We start from the raw sequence: 19960 nt of genomic DNA on the forward strand, positions 1-19960 counted from the left end.
CATCCACCCATGACTCAAATGCCCACTCATTTACCTAACCAACACTCACAGAGTTCAACGGTCTCCACACCTACTCACCCCTTCCTTCATCTGCCTCCCAGACCCATGCTCTCCCTGCCATGAGGGAGCTGGTGTGGGATTTGGGGGCCTAGGAAGATGCTCTCATCTGAGGCCTGGGCTTCAATCAGAAGCAGGTGCTGCCCCTAACAATGACAAATTCCTTTTATTGAACACCTTAAACAATGGGTCTTCTACTGTCTAAGAAACTTTAGATCCATTTTACAGATGAGAAAATTGAGGAACTAAGAGAGTAAAGGTCTAAGGTCACACAGCTGGTGAGACTCTCCTTATATTGTCCCTTCCATGAGAACTCCAATTAGGAGAGAAATTGGGAGACTTACTTGAATGGTGGGAGGGGGATGCTTTCTGACTGGCCACACTTAGGGGCAAAAAAAGGCCAGCCATTTTACTGAAATCAAAATTTTACTGGGTAACCTCACAGTGCCAGACTGGTTGGCTTAGGGCTCCACTCCCCACTGTAGGCCACGTGGGGCTGAGGCAGGGGTCGGACAGGCCTTTAAGACGGTATCTGCTCCCAGACCACGTGGGACAGGGTGGGCAGCTCAAGTCGTATCTCCGTTGAGGCAGGGTGGTTTGAGGGGTAGGGGCTGGTTCCGGGATCCCGACGTTCTGGGAAGCTGCAGGCTCTGGACCACATTCCTCAGCTGGGCCTGAGTACTCTCCATCTCAGCCAGACGGTGCTCCTGGAGAGGCAGTGGCAATGGGCTCGGAGCCAGGGGAGGGTTGCACCCCAACCCTGGTTCCCTCACCGCCCAGATCTTCCCCAGGGCTACGGCAGGGGTCTCACCAGACTTTTAAGCCTGTGATCTTCACTGCTTGGAGCACCACACCCTGGATCCGACTGCGGAGTCCTGTGGGGAGCAGGGGCAAGAGGGGAGGGTCAGAGGCGGAGAAACTCCCCTCCAGCTCCTGGTTGGACAGCCAGGAGTTCGGGGGCGGGGCTTGGCGTGGAGGCGGGGTTTGTCCACGCTAGGGGGCGGGGCCTAGATAAACTTGGAGCCCGGACTGGATCAGAGCCTTGAAGAGCTGGGATGAAAGGACCAACCAACTCTTGAGGGTGGGGCTTGGACAGTCCTGGGTGAGGTGGTGACAGGGACGAAGATGTGCCCAGACTGAGAGACGCGGGACCAACCTGTTTGGGAGGGCCTGATTGAGGAGTGGGGCCTGGAAGGTAGGACTCGCCAGGGACGTGGGGTGGGCGGAGCTGACCAAGGGGCGGGGCGAAACAGGGGTGTTGGGGCGGGACTGGAAGGGGGCGTGGCCTGCCGGGAGTGATTTGGGTGTGATTGAGAGGCCTGAATGAAAGTGGGGCAGATCTGATTACAGCGGGCTCACCCAGAGGCAGAGCTAATGGAGGAGGCGGGGCTCACCCTTCACGGAGCCTGGAGTCCAGGTCTTGCAGCTGGCCCTGAAGCTGCTCCTGCTTCTCCGTCAAGGCCCGGAGGTGGGTGCCCAGCGACTCCACGAGGCTGGACAGAGCCTTCTGTTCCTCGCGCAGGGCGGCCACCTCACACTGCAGCTCTGCCAACTGTGGGGAGGGAGCAGATGTAACCTGACCCGTCGTCCCGCCCCTTCTTCTCCCCGAAAAACCCTGACCTCCTTGTCCCCTGCGCTCTGCCATCTCACTGCCCTGCCCCGTTAGGAAACCTCGCTCCCGTCTTACTGAGGAGCAAACTGAGGCTCGGAGAGGTTTGCACTAGGCCTGGGGTCACACAGCGCAGAGAGCTCGGCATTTGAACCCAGACCTGCCTGGCTTTCTGTCTTTCCAGTCCCGTCATTCCCCTCTGTGTGCAGACCTGAGCTGGACCTCACCTTGCCCACGGGTCGGTGCACGCCCAGAACCTGGTCTCTGTCCCGCGGCTGGTCCAGCTGGCGCTGCCACGGCACCGACGGCTTCCGAGGCAACGATGCTGAGGCCCCGGTCCAGGGCCGGCCTCGGGGAGCGGGCCCCGTGCGAAGCGAGCTTTTGGGCCGTGGCCGGGGCCCTGCAGAGGGGCGGCGACGAGCGGGGCGGCCAGCCGGGACGCTCTGCGTGCGCTGCACGGGCCGGGACAGCCGCGGGGGCGGCTCTTGGTCTGGCGGCGGTCGCGCCCAACTACCTGCGCCATGAACGCTGCGGAGAGACTGGCTCTTGGAGATGAGAGGGGTGTGCTTGGGGAGATCCCGAGGAGCCAGGAAGCCGGGCTTGTCCCCTGCAGAGAAGCTGGGGGTGGAATGGGAGAGCTCAGATCAGCCCCTGAGCTGACCCCCAAACCTACCTCTGACCAGAAATGACTCCACCTCTGATCTTTTACTTCTATGTGACTTTGTCACTGATGGAATCACATTTGGATCTCTGACCCTGGACTTCTGACAATACAGTCTTCTCTATGACCCTTGACACGACCATCTCTGTAACCTCTGATTCCAATCTGACCCTGGGCTTGACCTCTGCTCACAGGGATACCCTTTTCCTTCCCTGTCTGACCCCTCCTTTGTCCCTGACCTCTGACCTTAAGCTGATCCTGTCTCTGCCTCCTCACAGACCATGGTCCCTGATCTCTGACCATATGACTTTACCTATAACCCTTGACCCCGTTTGGCCATGGGCCTGACCTCTGCTTACCATATGAACCTGTCCCTGACCCTTGATGGTGCATCTTTTTTTTTTTTTTTTTAAGATTTTATTTATTTATTTGAGAGAGAGAGAATGAGAGACAGAGAGCATGAGAGGGAAGAGGGCAGAGGGAGAAGCAGACCCCCTGCCGAGCAGGGAGCCCGATGTGGGACTCGATCCCGGGACTCCAGGATCATGACCTGAGCCGAAAGCAGTCGCTTAACCAACTGAGCCACCCAGGCGCCCTTGATGGTGCATCTTAACATCTGACCCTGATTTGACTCCATCCACAACCTCATCACTGACCCTCATCACTGACCACAATGTCACTTTCTCTGACCCCAAAAGTGACCTCTCCCTGACCTCTGCGATGACCTATCCCCACCTTGGACTCCAATCTGATCCAGTACCTGTCTTCTGACCATACTGTGAACCTCTCTCTGACCCCATGGATGACCCCGTCTCCAGCCTCTTACCTTTATGCAACAGTTTCTGACAGTGAATCCCAAGGCGACTGCTGTTCCTGACCCCTGACGTGATCTTATCTTCACCTCTGGCCCCGGTCTGACCCTGTGCTTGCCTTTGGTCTGGCCCCTGCTCTCACCCATCAGAACTGGGCCAGACCTGAGGCAGGCTGGTTACCTGGAGTGAACTTGGGCTGGGGGTGGTGGGAGCCGCATCGGCACAGTCACAGGTACAGGCCGGCCCTCCTCAATGGCTCTCAGGATGGTGGGCAGCGGTTCCAGGCTGTCACGGGTTGCCTGATGAGGCATGTAGGGAGGATGGTAAACAAGCTCTCTAGGACCATAGGCTCCCTGCCCTCTTGCCTCCCTACCCCACACCCTAGGCTCTGGGCTCTGCACTCTGGCCATACCTGGTCAAGTTCAGCAAAGATGGTGCAGAGCTGGGCGTGCAGGACTGCCAGCTGGAGGGCTAAGTCACTGCTGCCCTGGTAGCCACTGGGTGCTGCATCCACATCCACCATGGCCACTTGGTCCAGGAAGTGTTTCATGGCTGGTCCATGATCCTCCAGAAAGCTATTCATGAAGCCCATGTAGGCCTCCTTCTCACCAAACCTGGGCAAAAGTCGGACTGGGTGGGTCAGACCAGGCATCTGCCACCCCACTGCCCTGGCATGCACCCCTCCCCTCCCCCAGCCTCCCAGCACCTACGGGGCACTGTTGGCGAGGTTCTGGATGACCTTGGCGATCAGTGTGAGGGTGCGGGCTGGGCCAGGTGCAGGGTGCTCTGGTGCCAGACCAAAGAGGCTGGGTGCCAGGATGGCAGGACACAGGAGCCGTAAGAAGAGAGAGGCACACACCAGTCGGGGGCCCAGTGCCTCAGAGCCACGTGCCTTGCATGCTTCTCGCCAGCCTGAGAACACGGTGCCCAGCTCTGCTGGAAACCAGCTGGGGCAGAAGAGGCAATGGTCAAAGGGGGAGGGTATGGACATAAAGGTCATATTCATGTCAAGGTCCTAAGGTCAGAAGTCAGGAATCACCGGCACTATGGGTTCCAGGATTGGAGACATTGAGGATAATAATGCTTGGGGTCAGGATTTATGGGGTAGTTATTGTGGTGACCTCTGGAGTCAGTAATCTGGGAGGTGGGGATACAGGTTCACATGGGGATACAGTCCATGAGCTTGGGAGGTAGCTATAAAGGAACATGAGATTGGGGTGCTAGATTATATAATATGAGGTAGGATGGGCTTGAGGTTAGAGTCACCTAGGTTCAGAAATTATGGTATTGATGTTCCAAGTGATGTGGGACTGAACATATAGGTTAACCTAGGGTCAGAGTTTAAGGAATTGGAATCCCTGGTTTCTTGTGATCAGTTGCATGGAATTTGGGGTACAGGGTCATTTAAGATCAAGGGTCATGGGATTGGGGGTTTTAGTATCACCTGGAATCAGAGGTCTTTATTGAGGTCCTATATTAACTGGGGTCAGCTAGCATGGAATTAGGGTATGGGGTCCCCTGTAGTTAGAGGACAAGGAATTGGGTCCCAGGTTCCTTGGGGTCAGTAACCCCAAGTTGACCTGATATGGGGAATGGGTTACCAGACTTAGCAAACAAAACTTCAGGACAAACAGTTAAACTTGAATTTCAGATAAAAATGAATACTTTTTTAGTATAAGTATGTCCCAAATGTTGCATGCGTCCATTTAACTGGGCATCCTGTTTTTATTTGGCAACCCCAATTGGGGGTCAGGGCTATTAGCACAGTGGCTGAGAAGTAGGGCTAGGCTCAGGTGCTGGGGCCCTGATTCTCACTTGCAGGAGTGGATGATGTTTTGGAAGACTTCATCACAACTGTTTCGCAGTCTGGTCTGGTGCTGCGGCAGCTCTGGGGCCGGGCACTTGCTGGGGTCCACCTCACAGTCCTCACTGGAGGCACAGAGACGCTGCACGACCTGCCCTGCAGTTCAGCACAGCCAGACAAGAGGCCAGGGCCGTGACCACCACAACCCACCACACTCAGCCTCCAACTCTGTCTCCACCTTCCTCCGGAGACACCTAACATCTCTGGGGGAGCCCCCAGTTGCCTCCAGGATTCCAGCACCCCCAAAGGTACTACCCACTACCAGCATCCAGGTTACCTAGGATCTTCCAGATCTCCCCCGGGGAGGGGGTTCCTAGCCCGCCTAGATGGCCTCTGACATCCACCCTCTGGCTCACCCAGCGTCTCTTGGAGGTAATCCTGTGCCACCAGCTTCATGTACTCATCAATGGCCTTGGTGGCCAATGTGTTTTCCCGGAATAGCAGCGCCTCACGGCCTCCACTGCGTGCCAGCTCTGCGGTGCCCAGGTCTGTCACCAGTGCCTGGGGACAGTGGGGTTCACGTTGCGCGGGGGAGCGGACGGAGCTAGGGGGCATACGAGCCCTTGGCCAATCACTCACACCTGGGACACAAGCCCGGACCCTCCTAGCTGCTAGAGTCTTCACTGCTAGGGCTCACAAGGTCGGATCCTCTAGCCCTCAGAGCAGAAATTTAAATCTTTCAGCTTAGAGGCTCAGTTCAGGCCCCGCCCCTCACAACTGAAGCTCAGGCCCCGCCCCTCGTGGTGCCCCGCCCCTCGCCTGTGCCGCCGGGGTCCTGAGCCACCGGTACCCCCCAACACCCACACTGCTCCCCGGAGCGCGCGATCAGGCAGCCTCTGGTCACTCGGGTCCGCCCCGTCGCAGCGCCGCACCTGCGCCCGGCCGGTGGCCTGCAGCACTCGCACCATGGCAGCCGCCAGCTCCTCCTTGGCCTGGGCAGACAGCGCGGGCTCCAGCGCCCCGCAGAGGCGCGCGTAGTGGAAGGTGAGGAACTCCGCCAGCTCCTTGTAGCGCTCGGACGGCAGCACGCGCAGGCGCCGCGCCCGGATCCGCGCCCGCAGCGCCGCGCCTGCTGGTGCCCCGAGCAGCGGGAACCAGCGCTCCAGGCCCGCGGCGGGCGCGTGGGGGACGCCCAGCTCTTCCAGGGCCAGTGCCACGCGGCCCAGTGCCGCTCCCCCCAGGCCAGCTCCGCGCAGCCTCAACGACAGGCGACGCGCCGGCGGCAGCGCCTCGAAGTGGAAGCGCTCGGCCCAGAAGAGCGGGCCCGGGCCAGCCCGCGGCGCTGTGCGCGCCAGGAGAGCGCCGTCCAGCCACAGCTCGGCGCGCACGCCTGCGGACCCCGTCGCCGCTCGGGGCAGTCCCTTTGCCTCGTGCACCCACACGCTCAACCACGTCTCTTCCCGCTCCAAGTTGTCCTGCGGACCGGAGTGGGTTGGGGGAGGCGTCGGTGCTCGACGTGGGGCACCGTGCCCCCAGGGAGATCGCTGGGCCCTTGGGGGAAGACAGGGGCCACGGCGGTCTCAAGGTGGTTCTGCGAAAGCCCTCTAGCTTTTCTGGGCTCTCGCAGAGAGATCCGGGCTCCAGGGTACGGAGGAGTAGCCGCGGGATGGGGACTCGGCCATTGCCTGGTAGGCGGGGCTTTGGGTGCAAATAGTTCCCGGATTGAACTTCTGGGACCGGGTTGTTTTACCAGGGGCTGGTAACAGACGGAAGCTGAGGAGGGTCTCGAAGTTTTTGCAAAGGTGTTGGCCGGCAGGTGTGTCTAAGAGGCAGGGTTAGGGCGGGGGGCGGGGGTTTGGGTGGGGAAAGGGCGGGGCCCGGGCTGTGGGCGGGGCCTGCAGTCCAACTTTGCCGCTGTACTGACCTGGTTGGGCTGGAAGTGGCGGCGAAGGTCCTCGATCCAGCGGTCTCTCTCAGCGGCGGAGCGACAAGAGAAGCAGCGGCTCCCGCCCGTCCACGTTACCTGTTGGAGATGGGGATCCAAGGGTGCGGTTGAGGCCAAGGGTAGAACCAAAGAATCTGGGTGAGGTGGAGAGTTCTCTGCATTTACCTGGAAGCAGTGGGGCTCCTCCAGGAGGCTGGGGTGCAATGGCCAGACCCTTACATCCCGCTCAGCACCCAGGTCCAGCTCGGAGAGCGTGGCCAGCGATTCCCGAGATCCCAGAGCACTGGGGGATCTGGGGAGCGGGCGGTTGAACAAGTGGTCATTCTTCCCTCCTCCGCACAAACCCACCCCCTAGAGCCTGAAGGGTGGAGGGAGGCCAGGATGAACTTCAACCTAAATTGGACTTGAACCCATCGCTTTCAGGATAAAAACTCAACTCCTTATGGTGGCCTGTGTTACCTTACATAGTACAGTCTTTGTCACCTTTTGACCACATTTCCCTCCACTTAGTCCCTTTCTCTGAACTCCAGTCATCCTGGCCTTGTTTTTGTCGCTTCATCTGGCTTCTTGGCCTTTGCACTCCCTGTTTCGTACCCTGGAATGCTTTTCCTGTCCCTTCAGATCTCAGCTCAGTGGTCCCTTCGCTGACACTCCCAGCCCAGGGCGTTGACTTAGTTCCTGATTTAGAGTTAGTGTGTTAGACTCTGCCCCCACCCTTCAGCCGAGGGGTGGCTCCAGCATTGCTCTGGGGCAGGACACAGAGGGGGCCATGGGAGATATTTGGTGAAGGTGGGAATGATAGGCAGGTGGGGGTAGAGGGGGCCATGTTGAATTCCAGCCCCTTCTGCCCCTCAGAGACTCTTACCCATCCCGGCAGGCACTGGCTCCGAGCTCCGACCTGGCCTTTTTCTTCTCTTTCAGCCGCTTGAGCAATCCCTGTGGGAAGGGGGATATCAGCTGGACAGAACCCTGTTCTCCCTCCTCAACTTCTTTCCCCCCAGGGTGTCCTGGGTCGTCTGCTGGTTTGGGGAGACCGCAACCTCAGGCTGTTTTAGCAGTAATAATAAAGGCAACCAAATTTTGGGGGGTTTTTTCCTTTTTTTTTTTTCTTTTCTAAAGCACCAATCCTATGCTTTCTCTTTTGACTTCTCATAAACAGCCCTGGGGGGTGGGGGGTTCTCTCATTAGCTCCATTTGACTGATAGGGACACCGAGGCCAAAAAAGTGACCTGCCCAAGAGCACCCAGTAAGAGTCCCCTTTCATCTCTGAGGGTCTGGGAGTCTTTGCTCTCCCCTCCACCTCCCACTGGATGGCTCACCCGAACGTTGTGGACCTGGTTGGGGCCAGCAGCCTCTGCGTCAGTCTTTCCGGGGATCCGATCTGTAGGTGGTCAGGGGTGGAAGGTTGGGGGATGGGATCATCTTGAATTCTGCCCCACCTTGACATGCTACCAATGCCCCAGCCCTCTGCACCTCTGAAACTTACCTGGATCTCTGAGGCTCCCCATGGCTACCTGGAGGCTGCCCTCAGAGCTAGCGCTCCCCACTCGGGGCCGGCGAGGACCCTGTTGTCCATAAGAGTGGGTAGTCATAAAGGGGAGGTAGGCAGGCAGACAGAAGGAGAGGCAGACACTTTCCATTATCCTCCCCCCGCCCACTCTTCTGTCTCCTTCCCACCGTCTTCTTCCCTCCCCTCGCCCCTGTGCCCCTTCTCACCTCCTCCTCACCCCCAAGCAGCACCAGCTTCCCATCGAGCAGGGTGAAGGCCCCAATGTTCCAGATGGGTACGTCAGGTGTGGGGGCCTCAGGGATCTGTGGGGCAGGGGTCTCTTGCTCTGGCTCAGGCTCTGGGCAGAGGAGTAGGTGCTGGGGACCTGGGAGTCCTTTCCTCTCCCTCAGTGGACCGTCTCCATTCAGAGAGGCTCATCAGGCATTCCTTCCCAGGTGTCTCCGCTCCCCCCAACCCCAGCCCACCCAGCAGCCATGTCAGGCTGTTGTTGGACAAGTTTCCACCCCTCTTGTCCTTGTCCCCACAGGCCATGGGTAGTGGACACATGTGCCCTGTACTGTGTTTACTAATCCACCTTCTCTCATTTAATCCTCCAAAAGCTACTCAAGGGCTATTATCACCCCCATTTTGCCAAGGAGGAAACTGAAAACCAGAGAGGTTGAGGGACTTGCCCAGGATCATACAGCTTGTGAGTGGTTGAGCCAGGTTCAGACACAAGCATTCTTCTCTTAACCAAGACAGTAGATAGGCAGGTCCAAGAGGTTAAACAAGACCGCATCCTCGGTTCCTTACATAAATAACTAATCTAAGGTGGAAAGTATTCAAAATTTGAGAAAGGAATAGAAAAAAGATCAGGGTAGGGAGAGGTGGTGGTGCAGTGGGACAGGGAAAGCCTCCAGAGATGGTAGGTTTGCACTGGGTCTTGAACAGCAGGTTGGATTTTGACAGAGATGGAGGGGACAAGGGCAGTAACAGCTTGGGCAAAGGTTCAGAGATGGCAAGGCCCAGGAAAAGCAAGAAGGGCCCAGAGGGCTCAGAGGCTAGAGGGAGAAGATCCAGGATGAGACTGGTACAGAATCTTGGGTGCCAGTTAGAGAACTGGAGGTTTTATCCTGGGGGTAATGGGGAACCACGGGAGGTGTTTGAGCAGAGGAGGAGCAGTCCTGCTTCTTGGAGAACTCTCTCTCTGGATCCTATGGAGTGAGCAATACCTGATACCCTGAAGGGAGTTAAAGGGATGCCTCTGCAAAATGGGAATATGAACAGTGAGAAATGAGGTTCTCAGAATAGATAGGTTGAATCAACCCTCCCAGATCACCTGTCTGTCCTATTGTTTTCCCATCAGGGGAATAAATACTCCACTTGTTAATAGATCACTTAAATCATGCTGGGCCCTGGGCTAGTGCTGCATTCCTGAACTACAGTCTTCATGGCATCCCTTACTCTTCTAGATCCCTCTGTGGAACAGCCCCATCTGTCGTTTTTGGTTTACTTGTTTACTGTCTGTCATACCCACTACACTGTGAGCTACATGGGGTAGGCAATTCCATCTGTTTTGTTTACTGCTTTGTCCTTAGTGCCTAAATCAAGGCCTGGCATGTCGTAAATGCTCAATAGACCTCTGTTTGAATGAATGAATGAATGAATGAATGAATATGAGTGAATGAAATTATATATGCTTCAAGGTAGGCATTATGATCCCCATTTAACTGATGGAGAAGCTGAGGTTCAAAGAAGTGAAGAAACTGAACATATGGAGGCCAGAGGGCTAAGGTGGATATCCAGGCAGGAGAGAATGAGCCTGGGCTATTGGATATGAGGAGAGACCCACTGGGGCCAAGAGCCATTTGGCATCTGGACAGTACCACCCTCAGTCTCTTCCCTCTCCCTTCCCCAGGATGGACCCCCAGCCCATAGGCCCCTGGCCACTCCCCCTACCCCCCAGTCCCTGTGTGAGGGGGAAGAGGGAAGAGGGCAGCTGGGCCCCAGCCACTTCCTGTTGGGCTTTTGCACTCCCCACAACTTCCTGTGTCTGTAGGGCTGATGCTCCGGAGGCAGACAAAACCCGAGCATCCGGCCTCCCAGCCTGGGGGGGGGGGGGACCATGTACCTGGGGCCTCCGGCTCTGGTCCTGGCTCCAGCGGCGGGGTCTTATGCCTTCCCCAGAGGGTCTTGGATAGCCGCAGGCGACTTGTGCGTGACTCCTTGGGGGGCGCAGAGAGGACACGACGGAACAGCGAGCGAGAGGCTGGCTGGCTGCTGACCCCTGGCTCCTGGTGGCTTAGCGCCCTTCCCCAGCCTGCAAGTCGGCCCCAGCGGGACCCTCCGGCTACTTTCTCCCCATCGCCCCCTGTGTGCCAACGGTAGGAGGTTAGCAGGGACGAGGCTGCTGCAGGCTGGGTTTGGGAGGCCTTGCACGGTGATGGTGGGTCCATGGCGGGGGTTCTCCTGAGGGACAAGAGGGTGACAGTTCTGCCCAGTGTGTTCCCACATGCTGTCCTCATCTTGGCCCCCTCCCCACTCACAGCTCCACCCCCAGGTAACCCCCTCAGTGGCCACCATGCCCTCCCTCCCTTACCTTGATTTCCCGACCAGCCCCAAAATCAGCAGCCGTCTGCACCCTGCCTGGCTTCCTCCCACTGAACGCAACTCCACGTGACCCTGTCTGTCCCACCCCACCCCACAGCCAGGCTGGGAGGGCACAGTGGGGGCAGGATGCGGGAGGCAGAGGAGGTGACAGAGCAGGACCCAGAATCTCTCATTGACCGGGAAGCCGCAATGCCGCTCTCTGAGCCTCAGATGCCATCTCTGCAGAATGGGTAGACTGACCAAGTGCTGGTGAGAATACAGGGCACCTGGAGCTCTCCTCCACTGCTGGTCAGAGTGTAGAGCAATTCACCTAAGTTGGAAAACTGACATGATCTCCTAACGTTGCCCATACACCTCACCTCTGGCCCAGCGATTACAGTGCTAGGTATACACCCAATAGACATGCCCACTAGCGCTCTTTGTAATAGCACCAAACTGAAGGCAACCCACGTATCCATGTACTGTGGAATGGATCAATTGTGATCTCTTCCTCAGTGGAATACCATGCAGCAACGAAATGAGCAAACCACTGGATGATTGAACGTGGATGAATCACAAACAGTGAAGAGTCAATACCATGTGGTCCCTTTTATATAAAGTCGCAAAGGAGGCAAAACTGTGTGGAACAAATCAGGATGTTAGGTTCCTTTGGAAGAAGGTAGGGGAGCATGAAGGAAGCTTCTCGGAATTGATCTTTTTTTTTTTTTTTTTCCCCTAATGGTGGTGAAAGTCACATAACAAATTTAACATGTCCCGTTTCTTGAACTGGGTGAGTGCTGATTACAAGGGTGTGTTCTGTTGTGAAAATTTATTGAGCTATACAGTTCAGTGCACTTTCCTGTGTCTTCCTCTATCTTTGTTGTACCTCAGTAAGTGTTTACTTGTAAAAAGAGGTGGGCAAATGCTGTTCTAAGAAGTGAATGAGTCAGCATGAGAGTCACTCGAATCCTGGCCCAGAAGTGGGTTCCAGAGCCAGCTGGTCCTTCTCTCACTGTGTGACCTCAGGCAAGTCACTTCCTCTCTCTGAGCCTCGGTTTCCTTATTTGTACAACAAGATGATAGTATTAGCTCCAGAAGGTTCATAATGGGAGCCTTTGTTTACTCAATAAATGTTTCCCGAGTGCCTACTATGTACTGGGTGCTGGAGAAGCCACAGGGAACTAAACAAACCTGGTTCTTGCCCTCCTGGAGCTCAGAGTCCAGTGAGGGAAACAGATCCTGAACATCAATGCAGGACATTTCTAGCTGGTGAGGAAGACTTGGAAGAAAATAGACTGCAGTAGAGGCTAAGCACAAGTGGGAAAATCCAGGAGGGCCTCCCTGAAGAGGTGACACTTGTGGCCCAAAGCATAAGGAGAGGACCATGGGATGCCAGATAGAAGGAACAATTTGTGCAAAGGCAAGGGTGACCAGAATTCACAGGATAGGGTGGGTAGGATCACTTTCATGGGCATGTGGCCTGGGCAGTCATCCAGGACCCCCATGCTTAGAAGGGCACTGCACTGCATTTGATTTAATGCTTTGCTGTTGCTGTCTCGAAGCTTCTGCTTTTTGAACAAGGGGCCCTGCATTTTCATTTTGCCCTGTGCCTTACAAATTCTATAACCTGTCCCAAGGAGTAGGATCTTCCATGAGGGCCAAAGACCCTTCTCCTGGAGCTGGACATGTTCACACAGATGCACACACCTTAGATATGCCCACCTCTTTCATACTGCACTCAGTCCATTCACAGCACATACATACAGAGTTTCCCCATGTTCCGATGTATCCCTGAGGCTTTCCCGCTTCACTGAATACTGATCCACTCCCACTTCCCTGCATTTTTGCTGGAGGTCTTTCTCTGATGCTGGAGTCCACTTTCCCCATACAATAAGCAACCCAAAAGTGCCAGAGAATTAATACCTTCCCTGAGATCAGCCCTTAACCAATGACGATGAGGGTTGGAGGATCAATACCCCAGCTCCCTTGGATCAATATGACTCTGAGGTGTGTGTCTTACACAGTCCCCTAGAGGTCCCCAGTGGGATTGAGCTCCATGTCCCCACAGTGCCAACTTACTTGATAAAGTACCCTTTCTCGGCTGCCTTCTCTTCCCTACCTCTCTCCCTCATTCCCCAACTGATACGATCTGGGAGCACCTTCACCTCCCAAACAAACTACTTGCACTGAAATTCTTGTCTCCGGTCTGCTTCTGGGCAAACACAAATTAAGACAACTTGTGCAGGGCACCTGGGTGGCTCAGTAGGTTAAGTGTCCGGCTTTGGCTCAGGTCACGATCCCAGGGTCCTGGGATCGAGTCCCGCATCAGGCTCCCTGCTCAGTGGGGAGTCTGCTTCTCCCTCTTCCTCTGCCCCTCCCCCCTACTTGTTCTCTCTCTCTCAAATAAATAAATAAAATCTTAAAAAAGAAAAAGACAACGTGTGCAAACACAGATGATGCATAGATACAGGCTCTCTTTCCACTGTCTCTTTATTGGAGGCCTGTGGCTGGCACGATCATTGGAGGTGGCTCCCTTTTGGATCTCCTGGAGGCCCTCCTGGCTGTTCTTGGTTTCACATTCTAGAAAAGACAGGGGAGGGGCTCCTGGGTGGCTCAGTCGGTTAAGCGTCTGCCTTCGGCTCAGATCACGATCCCAGGGTCCTGGGATTGAGTCCCACATTGGGCTCCCTGCTCAGTGGGGAGCCTGCTTCTCCCTCTCCCTCTACTGTTCCCCCTGCTTGTGCTCTCTCACTCTCTCTGTCAAATAAATAAATAAAATCTTTAAAAAAAAAAAAAAAAAAGGACAGGGGAGTGTGAGGCTTGGGGAGTGGGGGTCTGCCCCTGTCATGGAAAGGGAAGAGGACGGGGGCCCAAAGTGAGGGGGTGGGTACAATGCTGACTGCTGGCCAGTGTGCAGGTAACGTGAGATTGTGCAGGTGTGAATATAGAGATGTTTTGGTAATCGGGGTCAGGGGCTGGGTGGGATCATCAGGCCAAGTTTGTGCTGGCTGGACATAGATTGCTCCACCATAAGAGCTGTCATCAGGGGTCAGGGAGGCTGGGGCTGAGCAAGCATCCTCAGGGCTGAGATTGGGCAGAGGACTGCAGCACGGGGGTAGGGGCTAGACAGAGGTTGCACAGGCAAAGGGGTTTTCTGTAGAGGGTCACAGGCTGAGTTAGTGTTGTGTGGACAGAGGGCCCTTTGGGTAGGAGACAAAAGTGAGGCCAAGTTTGGCTAGTCTGGGTGAGGCTGTGTAGGCAGAAGGGCTGCTGTAGGGTCGGGGTCCATGCTTTGGTTGGGAGGACAGAGGTGTCGGGGCTGGGTAAAGGACAAGCTGGCCGGGTCAGGGCTGAGCCGAGGCTGTAGGGGCGGAGGACAGTGGGTAGGGGCTGTTGCAAGTAGAACGAGTGAAGTCTGGGCCTAGGTTGCCTGAATAGATGGACTGCAAGGGGGACCAGGAGCCTGGTTGACGTTGTGTGGGCCTAGGGAATTACAGTAAGGGGTCAGGGGCCTGTCCAGGTTGGGCAGGTAGACAGGGGTCAGGGCTGCGCTCTGAACGTGTGCGGAAAGATGCGGGGTCTGGTACTCACAGCAGCGAAGCGCGGCCAGGTGCGCAGCAGGTTGAAGAGCGCGTCCCCGGGGCAGTCAGTGCGCACCAGCTGGCGGTGGCCCAGCAGCGCATAGTCGGGCCGCAGGAGGCCAGCGCGCACTGCGCAGCCAGGGAGCACGTCCTGCACGGTGTGAAGCGCAGCCTTCGCAGGCAGCTCCGCAGTGTAGTTGCCCACGAAGGCCACGCCGAAGCCGCGAGAGTTGTGGCCGAGTGTGTGCGCGCCCACCCAGTGCCAGCCGCGGCCCTCGTACACATAGCCGTCTGAGCCGATCACGAAACTGTAGGCGGGAGGGGGAAGCAGGCACCACGCGGCGTGAGGGAGGTCCCGCCTTTCATCTGGGCCCCTACCCCAGTTCTGCACCTGAGCCAAGGGCCACCTCCGACCCACGTCCCGCCTGGTCTCTCTGGCTCTGCCCCGCCCATCCTCTTCCCACTCCCCAAGTGCCACCGCAGAAACTATCCCGTTTTTCCGGATCTGTCCGTCAGCATTGGCCACTCCCCTTTCTACCCAGCCCCTTCCACACTGTCTCAGGTACAGCTCCTGCCCAGTTCAGAGACCTTTTCTGTCTTAGGTCATATTCCATCGATGCTCTGTCCCAGACCCAGCTCTTAACACAGGTTCTGCTCCTTTCTCAGGTCCTTGCTCCTTTTCTAGTTCCTACCCTAAACCCAAGAATCCCACTGCTAAAGCCGGGACCCAAGTCAAGGCCACGCCCCCTCGCCACTTTGGCCCCACCCACCTCCAAGCTCCTCCTCCGTCTCTCCCCGTTGGCTCCGGTCCAAGCCCCGCCCCCGGGTCTGGCCACGCCCATCCAGACTACACTCTAAAAGGTTCGCGAGCCTGCGGGTTCAGTTTACCTGTAGCCAATGTCGTCCCAACCCCGAGTATCTTGGTGGAAGCGCTGCATAGAGCGCATGTCGGCGGCGCAGCGCGCGAAATCCGTGCAGGGTGGCGCGGGCACGTATGTGTGATGCACATACAAGAACCCGAGTGGCAGCTGCAGCGGCCTGGGGCTACCCCGATAGGGCGCGGCGCCCCAGCGGCAACGTGGGTGGATGGCCGGGCACCCTGTGGAGAAGGGAGTCCAGGGCTGGGGTCAGCCAGCGTTTCTCTGCCTGCCGCCTGTTCCCCCATTAGAGCGCACATATAGACCATCCCTCCAGACTCCCTCCAGATTTGAGGACATTTCCATCTCACACTACACTGGCCCCCATGGGGATCTAACTTAACTAAATTTAACAGCATCTCAGTCCTATTGGCTTATCTCCTATGCTTCCCATTACCTTGAGGATGAACCCCAAACATTTTAGCTCTTAATTTAAGGCTCTTTACAATCCAGGACCCAACACTCTCCAGCTGGCTCTGCTCTGAGTTCTAGGGAGGGACAGCCATAGTGAGAAAAGAGGAATCTCAGCCCCCACTTATCATACTCTAATTGTGTGCTACTTGCTTTCCCTGTTTCATCTTTCTTAAACCACCCAGCACCTCCAAGAAGAAGCAATGATTTTCCCAGGCTTCACTGAAGAAGGTGAGGTTCAGAGAAGTGAAGCAACTTCCCTAAAGGTGCACAGGAGTAACTGGCTGACCTTCCATTTGAACCTCTCTGCCTTTGCGTGTGCTGAGCCCACCTCCTGGAATGCCCTCTACCTTCCCCCACTCCTTTTTTGGGGGGGGGATGAACTTTTATTCATCCTTTTTTTTTTTTTAAGATTTATTTATTTGACAGAGAGAGATAGTGAGAGCAGGAACACAAGCAGGGGGAGTGGGAGAGGGAGAAGCAGTCTTCCCACCAAGCAGGGAGCCCGACGTGGGACTCGATCCCAGGACTCTGGGATCATGACCTGAGCAGAAGGCAGATGCTTAATGACTGAGCCACCCAGGCGCCCCGAACTTTTATTCATCCTTTAAGACCCAAACCTAGCCTTTCCTTACCTGTGCAGCTGTCCTGGCTCCCCAGCCTGAGCCCCTATTTCCCCCTCTGGAATCCTCCAGTCTTGGATCCCCCTGACCACATGAGGCTAAGAGTGTATCTGTGAGGGGGGAGGTCACAGGGGGTGGGGGCCTTCTCACCCAGAAAGGCCTCAGTGAATTCCTTGGTGGCATTGGTGGCTACCTCGAACAGTCGTTCTTGGCTCATGCCCCGCAGCTGAGGGTGTGCTGGCTCCAGCCTCTGTAGCAGGATGAGGGCCCCCCATACCTGCTGTGTCAAGGTGGGGGCTGAAGTCAGAGCCGCTGCATTCTGCCGTCGGAAGTTGCTGCGAAGTCCTGAATCTCCAGCCACCCCGGCTCCATAGTATTGGCTCAGGAGGGCGCTGAGAGGTGGCCGAGGCTCAGGAATTCGGCTTAGATAATCTCCAAGGAGGGCCCCATCCAAGGCCCCATTGAGGAAGGCCGTGGTGACTGGCGATGCTGCAGAATCTAAGAGTGTGAAGGTCCGGGGGGCAGAGAGCTGGTCCCAGCAGCCCTCAGTTCCCAGGCCTGAATGGCTCCAGGTTTGAGGGCTCTGGAGGAAGGCCAGACCCAGGTCTCTGGCCAGGGTGACCACCAGAAGGCTGTCCACAGTGGTCGGGGACCTGGCTTTGGCACCTGGCGAGGAGGCTTGGACATCTGGAGAGGTGACTGGGACATCTGGAGAGCCAGGTCTAACACCTGGAGAGGTGGGTTTGACATCCAGATCTGTGGCTCTAATATTTGGAGGCATGGCTCCAACATCTGCAGAGGCGCCATCTGGGGGGACATCCCTGAGTCTTGGGGATGCGGCTCTTACATCCGGAACCACGGCTCCAGTGTCTGGAAAGGTGGCTCCAGCATCCAGAGGGGTGGCCGTGCTGTCCAAGGGCAGGTTGACAACCCTGTTCCCTTGTAGCCCTGCCTCCAGCCCCGCCAGAAGAGGCTCCACAGCCACCGTGGAGCCATCGGGTGCCAGCACCACTCCGTATTCCAGCCTGCCCCGGATACCATGTTGGGCCACGTCCTTGGTCAGGCCTCGAAGCTCTGGGCTCAGTTGCTGGGGATCCAGCTTGGTGGCCTTGAGATTCTGCCCCTCCAGCAGGAAGTGATGGAGGAGATCGTGGTGGCCAGAGTCCCGGGCGAACAGCAGCCACGCAGAAGCAGTGTGGCTGGCCATGGTGGCTGGTACCTTCTGCTCGAGCTCCGCCAGGGCCTGGATGACAGAGTCCATGAGCAGGGGCAGGGTGGCTGCAGGAGGAGGAACAACATTAGCCCAGTGGCCCAGCACCCTCTGTTCCTCCCCCTGCTGCTTCCACATTTTCTCAGTGCCCTTAGCTCTTCATCGGACAATGCTGTGACCCCCACCACTGTCCTTGTATAGATGAGGAGACTGAGGCACAGATAACAGGTTAAGGAGCTTAGATGATCAGTGAGCACTGGGGAGCCATGGCAGGTTCATGAGCAGGAGAGAGACATGGCCTGGCTGGTATTCTACAATTGCTCCTTTGGCTACCATGTGGAGAACAGATTTGGGGGAGGCTAGAGTAGGGAAGGAGAGACAGTGTGGGGGTAAGCGATGAAGGTGGCCGAAGCCAGGGTGGTGGCAGTGGGATGGACAAAAATCAGAAGAGTTCCCAGGTGTTTTGAGGGGAAAATGGACAGTTTTTCTTGATGAATTGGAGTTTGGGGGATTTTAGAGGGATAGGTGTCCCTAAGGATGGCCAGGGAGGAGAGAGTGGGCCCGTGCCCAGTGAGGGAAATGTCAGTGGCTGAACCTGGAACTCAGAAATGCTGGGCTCAGAGCTGGGTGAGATGTTGAATGATAGCTAACATTTATTAAACATTTACTATGTGCCAGGCACCATTCTAGGTGACTTACATAACTTAACCCATTTAATCTTCACAGTGACCCCAATGAGAACAGAGAGGTTGAATCATCTGCCTAGGGTCACACAGCTAGAAAGTGGAAGAGGCAGGATTTGAACCCAAGAAGTTTTAATCCTTACGCTGTCTAGAATCCAGGTTCTTCTCCAGACGGTCCACACTATGATTCCTCTATAGCTTTGTTCCTCTCTTGGCCTAAAATGCCCTTTCCTGTTTCTGCATCAAGTCAATTTTTTTTTCTTTCTTCCTGTCCTAAATCTATGTCCCCTCCTCCAGGAAACTTTCCTGATTTTTGCTTTTCTGGCCCCAAGTCCTTTCCCCAGCTATTGTCCTGACCCTATGGGGAGCATCTGGAGACTAGAGGTTCCTTAAGACTGGGGCCTCCTGGGGTCTCCAGCCTCACCCTGTACAGGGCTAGACACAGAGGGGGCAGCAGCACATTCTTACAGAACTGGGTCCTGGCCCCGGATCTCTGCCTCCTGACCCACCTGTCCCTGGCTCCAGCCGCAGCAGCAATCCGAGCAGGATCCAGAGGACAGCCTGGGCCACCATTGTGGGGTTCCAGCTTCTGAGGGACATATCCAGTTGACCTCAGCGGAGACTTTGGCAGAACTGGAAGGGGATAGGCATGGAGAACTGAGCGGTGTCTTTGGCTACTGTCAAAGTCCAGCGGTGAATGACACGGCTGCACCTTGCGGAGCTGTGGGCGGGAGGTAGCGGAAGCATGGGGACAGAGTGCCCTGGGTCAAGGTCATCTGGATCTCAGGGGCTCCCCCATCCTATTCTGTCCCTCCCAGGCTGAGGTCAAGGGTCAGCAAGCCAGGCCCATCCCAGGAGGGGCCTGGAGGTCAAGTAGTTTAGACTCCAACAAACTCTGCCCATTCCCAAGAGAGGTAGACTGAGGCCAGTCCAGCAAGCCTTATCCCCTTCCTGTAGTTGTTCTGCAGCTGGCCAGGAGAGAGGACTCTCAGGTGCCCGCCAAACTGGTAAGACTGGCTGTGCTGGGGGAGGGGAGAGAAGGAGAGACCTGGGGTTGGTGCTGCCTCCTGCCTTCTTTTCTGTCAGCACCTCAGGTTCAGGCAGAGGATGGGTGCAGGGGCTGGGGAGTGTTTGCTGAGGCCTGCTCCGAGCCCCTGGGATCAGGAGCTGTCACCTCTGACCCAGTTCCAGGTCCTGGTCCCAAGCAACCAGAGGTAGCTGAGAGCAGGGATTGGCCTGGAGCCTTCAGGACCCTGGCTTTGTCCCAGGAGCTGGCTTCTGGGCTCACCTGGGTTGACAGCGAAGGGTCCTCTTTTCCGGTGCAGTGCAGGTGGCTGAGTCCTGCAGAAATGAACCTGCCTCCCCTTTATTCCGGAGTCAGGTGGGATGGGCTCCAAGTTGTTGGGGCTGTGGTGTGAATTGCTTCACTATGGGCCTCCCACCCCGAAACCAGCTTGGGGAGTTTCCAGGAGACCCACCGGGCTGGGGACTCAGCATGGGGCGGGCCCTGGGCGGGCTCGGGAATGCCCAGGCTGAGCCAGGTCTGGGATTCCCCAGGGGGGGGCTTTC

General features: G+C 56.5%; 2 protein-coding genes across 3 annotated transcripts; both read right to left on the bottom strand.

Moving 5' to 3' along the window:
* Nucleotides 1-204: 204 nt before the first annotated feature.
* RASAL3 (RAS protein activator like 3) lies at nucleotides 205-11072 on the bottom strand. 2 transcript variants are annotated; one of them, XM_031030963.2, is made up of 18 exons: nucleotides 10977-11072; nucleotides 10509-10846; nucleotides 8605-8735; nucleotides 8375-8453; nucleotides 8208-8269; nucleotides 7754-7824; nucleotides 7054-7180; nucleotides 6868-6966; nucleotides 5876-6418; nucleotides 5360-5504; nucleotides 4955-5099; nucleotides 3850-4086; nucleotides 3552-3753; nucleotides 3320-3438; nucleotides 1894-2284; nucleotides 1452-1609; nucleotides 869-932; nucleotides 205-764 (listed from the first exon to the last, which is right to left on the bottom strand). In XM_031030963.2, exons 2-18 carry the CDS (start codon nucleotides 10831-10833, stop codon nucleotides 624-626), a joined length of 3039 nt encoding a protein of 1012 aa, XP_030886823.1. In that variant the 5' UTR covers nucleotides 10834-10846; nucleotides 10977-11072; the 3' UTR covers nucleotides 205-623. The 2 variants fall into 2 exon arrangements, with proteins under 2 accessions (XP_030886823.1, XP_081670670.1); XM_081814544.1 differs by having other exon boundaries at nucleotides 8605-8795.
* Nucleotides 11073-13438: 2366 nt separating this feature from the next.
* Nucleotides 13439-19730, bottom strand: PGLYRP2 (peptidoglycan recognition protein 2). The gene is made up of 6 exons (XM_031030988.2): nucleotides 19680-19730; nucleotides 18901-19024; nucleotides 16649-17776; nucleotides 15436-15646; nucleotides 14558-14855; nucleotides 13439-13546 (listed from the first exon to the last, which is right to left on the bottom strand). Exons 2-6 carry the CDS (start codon nucleotides 18989-18991, stop codon nucleotides 13457-13459), a joined length of 1818 nt encoding a protein of 605 aa, XP_030886848.2. The 5' UTR covers nucleotides 18992-19024; nucleotides 19680-19730; the 3' UTR covers nucleotides 13439-13456.
* Nucleotides 19731-19960: the final 230 nt, after the last annotated feature.

Source organism: Leptonychotes weddellii, chromosome 1 (genome assembly GCF_054177405.1).
Source record: "Leptonychotes weddellii isolate Sample4059 chromosome 1, ASM5417740v2, whole genome shotgun sequence".
In the NCBI taxonomy this organism is placed as follows: Eukaryota; Metazoa; Chordata; class Mammalia; order Carnivora; family Phocidae; genus Leptonychotes; species Leptonychotes weddellii.

Coding starts and splice junctions, on each gene's coding strand:
- RASAL3 (XM_081814544.1), bottom strand. CDS start 10,833: ATGGACCCACCATCACCGTGCAAGGCCTCCCAAACCCAGCCTGCAGCA. Junction 4,087..4,954: donor AACATCATCCACTCCTGCAA/GTGAGAATCAGG, acceptor CTTCTGCCCCAG/CTGGTTTCCAGCAGAGCTGG. Junction 3,754..3,849: donor AACCTCGCCAACAGTGCCCC/GTAGGTGCTGGG, acceptor ACTTTTGCCCAG/GTTTGGTGAGAAGGAGGCCT.
- PGLYRP2 (XM_031030988.2), bottom strand. CDS start 18,991: ATGTCCCTCAGAAGCTGGAACCCCACAATGGTGGCCCAGGCTGTCCTC. Junction 17,777..18,900: donor GCGGCTGGAGCCAGGGACAG/GTGGGTCAGGAG, acceptor CTCCTCCTGCAG/CCACCCTGCCCCTGCTCATG. Junction 13,547..14,557: donor CCTGGCCGCGCTTCGCTGCT/GTGAGTACCAGA, acceptor TGTCTTTTCTAG/AATGTGAAACCAAGAACAGC.